At 42.2% G+C, this 8,433-nt stretch overlaps 1 protein-coding gene across 1 annotated transcript; it reads left to right on the top strand.

Moving 5' to 3' along the window:
• The first annotated feature begins 1,088 nt into the window (after nucleotides 1-1,088).
• Nucleotides 1,089-8,130, top strand: LOC109628508 (short transient receptor potential channel 2-like). Its single transcript, XM_020085618.2, has 13 exons — nucleotides 1,089-1,604; nucleotides 1,967-2,659; nucleotides 2,748-2,948; nucleotides 3,028-3,192; nucleotides 3,287-3,461; nucleotides 3,548-3,748; nucleotides 3,850-4,012; nucleotides 4,143-4,235; nucleotides 4,598-4,790; nucleotides 4,880-5,007; nucleotides 5,096-5,168; nucleotides 5,284-5,401; nucleotides 6,194-8,130. The coding sequence occupies exons 1-13, from the start codon at nucleotides 1,590-1,592 to the stop codon at nucleotides 7,057-7,059; spliced, it is 3,084 nt and encodes a 1,027-aa protein (XP_019941177.2). The 5' UTR covers nucleotides 1,089-1,589; the 3' UTR covers nucleotides 7,060-8,130.
• The last annotated feature ends 303 nt before the right edge of the window (nucleotides 8,131-8,433 follow it).

The raw sequence follows: 8,433 nt of genomic DNA, 5'->3' as shown, positions 1-8,433 counted from the left end.
ACGTTACTATGTTTCAGTTGTCAACGGTAAAGGTCACAGTGACCTTTATGTGAACCTGGAAAAAAGCATGTAGAAATATGTACACAGAAAATGTCAGTCTTGTCATGACCTGTTGTCCAGTAATCAGTTTCACAAAATCACAGCAAAGCTAAAATGACCATAAGATCCATTTTAGGAACTCTAATGTATCACACCAGAAAACAACATTTTCATATCGGTCACATTGATAAATATCCAGTAAAACCAACGATATAATTTATTTTTTTAAGTTTAAAGACTCATTTTGCTTATTGAGTTATGGTTCTGGTTTTTAATTCATTATTAACAGAGAATAATAAACAGCTTCAAGTGTTGCAAATCTGTGGTAGACCAATTATGTTTTGCCTCCTCACTGTGCTTACGCACAATTTTAATATATATTGGACTTAAGTTATATTGCTACAGATGAAAAGCTATTTTACAATTATTATTATTATATAAAGATATATATTTTTATTGACTAGCCTTAGTTTTGATCATCTCCTCATTTAGGTTAAAACCACAAAACCACTTTAGTGATTACAAACCAATAAAAGATATGATCATTTTACCTCCTGAGCCAGCCAACACCAAACAGCTATAAACATCTGATTTTAAAGTATGAAGTTGTCACTCCCTCTGCTGTGCAACATTATGTTCACATGAAGCAGCAGGGTTCTCTTGTAAACATGACTGATGATTGAATCGGACAAGGGATCGATTCATTCTTGGAAACCATGATTACCTCTGCTGTAGATAAGAACTGGCATGTGTTTTAAAGAAAAATATATTTTCCATCTTTCAAATACAACAAAGATTTTCTTTGGTGAATGCAGATAATCATCCATCTATCCAATTTTTCTATATATATATATATATATACACAGTCCGGCTGAAATGACACATGACTCTAGAGCCATATATATCTGCAAAGCTTCTCAAAGAATTTCATGAAGAGATTGAAAAGTTCAAAGCAAGATGAAAGAACAAGACCAAAATAAAAAATGTCTAATTTTAATAAGTGGACAGAATGGACCACAAAGTGAACTACAAGAAAAGAGAGGAGGTGAAAATAATCAGTAAATCTTTTACTTGCAACATCTTGTTTTTCTCACTGCTGAGAAGTCGTTCCAGCTCCTCTGGGGGAAAATGATGACAGCTGCTGCCTGTTCAGTAACAGCTATCTTAATTGTACCGTGGCACTGTTTCCAATGGGGAGACCAGAGTTAATTCCTGTTTGAATGCAGTAACAGTAAGGTTTGGACCCGGCCAAGCATGAAACACTTTGAATTTTAATTGGCTTTGCCCCATAGGGGACTGAAGTGTGTTATTGAGTTTGTCGGCGCTGGTTTCATGCAGTCAGCTGGTTGCACATGATCGCAGGACACTTCAGTGCTCAGTCCTCTGATTGGAGCTACTTGTGGGATCTATACCGATATCTCTCATCTTCATCTTTGAAGCTCAAAATATAAATATATATACAGTACATGTTTTTTCATGTCTCCAGAGAATGTGATAGTTTTTTCACTGTAGGACCACTGCTTCAAAATTGAGTTGTTTTGTCTTCAGGGATGGAAAACCTCACGGTAAGTAGAGTTTTATTCTCACATGGTATTTGTCTTTCAACAGACTGAAGTTAGAGGAGGATTAAAAATAGGCTAAGTCTAGACATACTGTGCTTCCAGTCTAATGTTTACAGCTTTATTTTATCACTCAGAATAATACAAAATCTATATTTTATTCATAACTTCTGTTTTCCTTGATATCTTAAAATTTCCCCAGTCAAGAAACCATCTTAAATATGTGGTATACAACATTTAATCCAGAGTTAGTTTTGCTTTACAAAATCAAATTGTGAGCTGCCCCTTTTCCCTGTTTTCATTCATCCCATAAAGATGAATGAATGCATTTCTACTGCTGCTGCTGACTGACCTGTTCTGCTTCTCAGCCAGAGCAATGGCGCGAGATTATGAACAAGAAGATGCAGTTCCCCCCGGAGCTCATCGGTGCCATTCAGGAAGGGAAAATCGAGCTTCTGTGTGGACTGCTGAAAACTGGCGATGGCATCATCCGCCAGCTGGACGAATCCGAGGACCGCCAGTGGAGAGAGGCCCTCAACCTGTCCATCCGCCTGGGAAATGAAGACGCCATGGACGCCCTCCTGCAGGGGGTCAAGTTCGACTTCCGTCAGATTCACGAGGCTTTGCTGGTCGCCGTGGACACCAACCAGCCCAGAGTGGTGAAGCGCCTGCTGGACCGGCTAGACCAAGAGAAAGGCAACAAGATGGATGTGCGCTCCTTCTCTCAGGCCATCTTTGACCACTCCATTGACAACTCCCAGTTTGCCCCCGGTGTGACTCCTCTGACTTTAGCCTGCCAGAAAGACCTGTATGACATAGTGACCATGCTCACCCTAAAAGGCCACATCATCCAGTGGCCACATAAGATCTCCTGCGCCTGTCTGGAGTGTCGTAACGGGCGGCAGTACGACCTGCTGAAGTTCTCCTTGTCTCGTATCAACACCTACCGTGGAATTGCCAGCCGAGCCTTCTTGTCCATCACCTCCGACGATGCCATGCTCACCGCTTTCAGTCTCAGCAGAGAGCTCCGCAAGCTCTCACAAAAAGAGCCTGAGTTCAAGGTGTGACGACGTTCCTCGATATCCCAGCTTACTGTTTAACTCATGTTTGTTGTTGCTTGACTTTGGCTGTGGTGCCTCTCTCCTGCAGCCTCAGTACCTGGACCTGGAGCAGCTCTGTCAGGATTTTGCCGTTGAGTTACTGGGCATGTGTCGCAACCAGAGCGAGGTGACCACGATACTCAACAGCTGTGGAGACGAGAGCCAGGATGCCTTAAATCAGCAGGCCTTCGAGGAGGGGATACCCAACCTGTCACGACTGCGGCTTGCTGTTAACTACAACCAGAAGCAGGTATGCACAGACTGAAACGAGTCAAAAAAAGACATATACTCGATCCGTAATATCTCTCTCCCTCTCTGTTTTCCTGCAGTTTGTGGCACACCCAATCTGTCAGCAGGTGCTCTCATCGATCTGGTGTGGGAACCTGGAAGGATGGAGAGGCAGCAGGACTGCCTGGAAGCTGTTTGTCTCTGTGGGGATCTTTCTCACCATGCCGTTCCTCTGCCTCATCTACTGGATCGCACCAAAATCAAAGGTCACATGGCACAGAAATCTCCAAATGTAGATGTTTCTGATAAATATGCAACACGGAAAAAGGAAGCTAACACCCGTTGCTGTGTTTTCACCAGTTAGGAAAGATCCTGAGGATTCCTGTGATCAAGTTCCTCCTCCACTCTGCTTCATATCTGTGGTTTCTCATTACATTACTCGGAGAGTCGATAACAATGGAGATGTATCGAGACAAATTTGCCTCCAGGCAGCAGAACATCCTGCACAGCTCCTTCCACATGGTGTGGGTGGTTGGTACGTTCACTCTCTCTGTGTTACCTCAGTCTGGTGATGGCGCTCATGAAAAGGTTTTATAAATCATTCTGTGCCGTCACATGCAGGATTCTTCTGGTACGAGTGTAAGGAAGTGTGGCTCGAGGGGCTGCGGAGTTACTTCCTGGATTGGTGGAACTGCTTGGACATGATGGTGCTCAGCATGTACCTGGCATCCTTCGCTTTACGTGTGCTCATCATGCTCAAAGGCTACTTCCTCTGCCATGAACTCAGCGGCACAGAGGAGTGTGTTTATTTCACCCAGACTGGTGAGAACATCCTGTCATGCATTTTGTCCAAATTGACTGTTGGTGGGTCTTTTTAAATTAAATGCTCAGCAAATCTGTTGCTATGTGAAACTGTCCCTCAGTGCGTAAGGACTGGCATCAGGAGGACCCCCAGCTGATTGCGGAGGTGCTGTTTGCAGTCACCAGCATGTTTAGCTTCACACGGCTGGCCTACATCCTGCCAGCCCACGAGTCTCTGGGAACTCTACAGATCTCCATAGGAAAGATGATTGATGACATGATGAGGTCCAAGCATTTTTCATTTTGCCTCCTGCATTATACACAACTTCATTTATGTGATCTGTGCCTAGAGGGCAAGTCAGAACACATGATAAGCCACCAAAGCCAGTGAGAATATATTTTTTTTCTTTTGTAGATTCATGTTCATTCTGATGATCATTGGAACAGCCTTCCTCTGTGGCATCAACAACATCTATGTTCCTTATGTCATCTCTCCACATCTTGGCAAGTAAGAATCTGCTGATTAAGCATCTTGATATGGTAAATTGTGATTTTTTAATATGGGCTATACAAATACAATTTTTATTGAATTTTATTGATCTCTGAGCCCATAGTAATGAGCTCACATTGACAGAATAAGGACAGCTGAATATGCATTTTTTTAAGGAGCTGTTCGATGTGCTCAAGTGACTATTTTCCATGAGCTGCATGAAGTGCTTTCTACTCTCATATGAGGGTGGTACCAGGAGTTCCAAAAATTGTAAATACAGACGTCATGCCCGACTGTTTGTCCCGACATTAACCGTGGATGTTTAAATAAAGGTATAGATCCAGGTTTTAGACTCATCATGAAAACCTTCTCCACTGCAGGTTTAATGAGACGTTCCACTTCTTATTCTGGACCATGTTCGGTGTGGCCAACCAGGACTACGTGGACATGCCACAGTTTGTGTTGGCAGAGTTTGTCGGGAGGATTCTCTACGGCATCTTCACGCTCGTCATCGTCATCGTCCTGCTCAATATGCTCATTGCTATGATCACCAACTCTTTTCAGAAAATTGAGGTGAAGAATCATTTTTATATGTCACATTTGCAATAAAAGGCAAACAGAACCTCCTCTGATGATCTCTAACATCTCATTGTTGATCTCAGGATGATGCAGATGTTGAGTGGAAGTTTGCCCGGTCAAAGCTGTACCTCAGTTACTTCAGAGAGGGCCTCACCATGCCTGTGCCCTTCAACATCATCCCCTCACCCAAAGCTGTCTTCTACATCTTGAGGTGGGTTCTAAAACTTCAGAAAATCTGCATGAACAGATCTCTCTGTTTTGGAGTTTTTTCCATTCACTCAGTTTAAATTCTCTTCCAGGGGTATCTTCAGAAGAATCTGCTGCTGCTGCACCTGTAATTCTGTACAGAAATATCCCCCTATAGTCTCTAGCGTGAGTGTGTCGAATGTAGTAGGAGTAATATATTTCAGGCTACAAATTCATTTGGCAATCATACCCTGCACTACCGTGTGTGATTATAAACATGGTTTCTCTTTCATGTAATAAGTCCAATGACAAGGGATCTGAGGAGACCCAGTTACCATACCGGCAGCAAGTGATCAGGGCTCTGGTGCAGCGCTACATCGAGTCGGCTCGCAGAGAGTTTGAGGAGGCCAAGAGGAAAGGTAGCGGTGACACTGGCATCAGTCTGTCAGGGCTGAACACTTAGTCATGAAATAAACCTTCCTGTCAGCTCACACATTAAGTTTACTTCTGCACGCCTCCCCTACTCTCATCTCTATAAATGATATGAATGTTATAGTATTCACTGTCTTGAATTAGTGTCATTGAGAAAAATATGAATTTGTAGTTATCTTTTCATTTTACATTTTTTGTTTATACAGATTTTTAAAATGTAATATTTAACACCCTGGTGCTCCTTTGTAAACCCTGTTTTTTTTTTTTAAATATGCAGCTTGAGAGAGTCAGTCATTGGATTTCATAGAAGAAGAAAACAGCTTTGATTGTCACATTTTAAAAATTCAAATAATAAGTTAGACATGATGTTTTAGGAATGTTTAAACTAGAATGTCCCTCAGTAGAGTGCATGTCTCTGCCAAGGCCCAACTGTCCCCTCATTGGATCTGCACCAAATTACACACATTCAAAAATATCAGTCCCCTAAATCATGTCTGATTCATCCATGAATTATTATTTGAGGAGAAAATGTTGAAAATCACCAGATCTCTACATTAAAGAAAGTAAAAACTAAATTCCCGGATCCACACCAAAATTCGAAGGGTTCTTCCTTGTTTTATTTTGCCGCTTTTATCAGGTTGTAAGGTAATATGTCCAGTATTTTTTGTGTTATCTTGCTTAGAAAAAAACAAATAAATAAGGAATAAAAGGTGAAAACATAACCTCCTCAAATGTTTTGATGCTGTGTTGTGATTGTGTTGTGTCTCCTCTTCCCCCAGACATCGGTAATCGCATCACTGAGCTAAACAAAGCGATCTGCAGGATGCACGGTGACATTAAGGGGATTCAGCAGCTGCTGATGGAGGACGAACACTTTGCAAGTGATCCAGTGATGACAAAGGAGGGCTCCTCCATACTGGGGAAATACATCAATGGTGCCAGGAACAATTTCAGAGGTTTTAACTGCAGACAAGAGGACAAAAACACATCACCTAAAGTGACAGTGCACCAGGAAGAGGGGGATAAAAGAAAAGTTGACTCAGACACAAAACAGGAGACAGACACGCAGCAGAATCAGGTGGGAAAATGTGGCGCGGAGGGATCGAAGCTGGTGGCAGACTGTGAAGTAGTGAAAATGGAGGAAGGCAGAGTTAAAGTAGAGTGGAGAGATGAGAGGCAAACTGAGAAAACAGAGCATTTGGAAGCAGAAAAAAATGAAAACACTGACATTAAAGTGAAAAGGGAGGGGACGGCAGGGACCAGTTTAAATAATGTTGAAGTAAAGGTGAAAGCTGAGGCCACAAAGGATGAGGCGGAGAAAATAAGGGATGCAGAGAGACTCAGAGAGGCCACTGCTGGACAAGCTGAGAGTGTCCCAGTCAGTAATGAGAAGACAGACATAAAAAAAATTGTAAACAAGTTGAAAGACATAGAGCTGCAAGAAAAAAAAGCAGAGGTGAGATGGGTGAAGGATATAAAGTTCGAGCACAAGGCAACAGAGAAGTCTGGCGTCAGGGAGGGCAACGACAAACCCAGCGCGAAGAAAACCATTCCCTCGCCGTCGGGCAGTAACAGCTCCCAGGACACAGGCTTTGGTTCACAGGAAGGGGAGGGATCCATCGATGGGTCGCTAGTGACACCGTAACCTTAGTGACGTCCCAGTTCAAAGATCAGGCTGACTTTTTCAGGGTTGGGCCTTTTTTTGTCACCTTATCCAATATTTGTGGAGAGGTTTGTGCTTCGGCTGCACAAATTAACACTGACTGCAGGGAGATATGTGACTTCAACAGACAGCAGCAGTTTGTTTTTTTCCCCCTGAAGCTCTTTCATCTCAACTCTCGTAGTGACGGGCCTAAAGGTGGTGATTTTATTTCTACGTTTTTCAACAGCTATAGACCAAATATATTGACTGCACCTCAACCCCTCTCATTGACTGTTTTAGATTCGTCAAAATTTCCCCTTGAACTCTTGTGATCCTGGAAAAGGTTTCTAGAAAACTAAATATCTGCAAATGAAGTATCTTTTGCATTTTATAATCTAATCTGCACATTTGTCATCTTGTGTGACAAGAAAAGTTAAACTCTGTAGTTTTCTGGATTCTTAGTTACGATACTGATGCAGAAAACCTTCAAACCTTTTTCTTTCATCTTAAAAGTTCACTTCACAGGCCTTCTCATCTAAATATGACAATCAGATTTAGTCATAAAAATAGAGATTTCATACCACTATGGTGTCAATAGTGCTTGTCTCGTGTAATTACATACCAAGAAAGAGATGACGCCAGTCCTCTTTAAATGATCAATGGTTTTAACTCTTAAAAAAAAGTCAGTGCACCCCTGAAGTTCAGGAGCCTGACGAGATTAGCTCATAGCAGATGCACCAGTTCAACTCCATTAACATTAGTACCAAGTAAAGTAGGGTTTCGGTGCCTTATTACTGGGAAAAACTCACATTTTAAGCAGCCACCAACAGTAACTGCAAAACATAGTTTAATAGTCAGATCAGTCCATCACATGTCGTAGTTGCACTGCTCAGTTACACTGGGCCTCTCTCCTCCTCACTGCCACACCTTCACTGTTAAATAGCAAAGATTCTGTGTCAGTCTCTCTGGTTTGTTTTTATATGACGTTCAGATATCACATGAAAATAAACTATTGTTCCATTGAGGTTTAGCAGTGAAGTGTCTTTGTTAAACAAATAAATACTTTAAAATGGACTCTGTGTCTCACTGACTGTTTTTGGGAGAATGTTGCATCTGTGATGACTGAGGTTATGAATTAATATTGCCTCAGTGTATCAACACCTGGTGCTATAGTGTGACAGTGCAGGTCTCAGCTTGCTTCACACACACGTCTCCCATGAGGTTGCACGCATGAACACACCAGTTAATTTACTTAATGGCCTGCGGTCTCTCGTGCCCCCGGGGCGCACACTGTATCCAGACTCTTCCATTGGAAAAACATTGTGGCTCTCAGCGGTATTGCACGACTGATGTCATCACCATTTCAACCTTCTTTTT

The sequence above is a fragment of the Paralichthys olivaceus genome, chromosome 15 (genome assembly GCF_024713975.1).
Source record: "Paralichthys olivaceus isolate ysfri-2021 chromosome 15, ASM2471397v2, whole genome shotgun sequence".
NCBI classification, from domain to species: domain Eukaryota; kingdom Metazoa; phylum Chordata; class Actinopteri; order Pleuronectiformes; family Paralichthyidae; genus Paralichthys; species Paralichthys olivaceus.
This window is presented reverse-complemented; position numbering and strand designations above follow the sequence as displayed.

Bases quoted from the DNA above. Each gene is read 5' to 3' on its own strand.
- LOC109628508 (XM_020085618.2), top strand. The intron at 2,660-2,747 runs GTGTGACGACGT...TCTCTCCTGCAG, and splicing joins AAAAAGAGCCTGAGTTCAAG to CCTCAGTACCTGGACCTGGA. The intron at 2,949-3,027 runs GTATGCACAGAC...GTTTTCCTGCAG, and splicing joins TTAACTACAACCAGAAGCAG to TTTGTGGCACACCCAATCTG.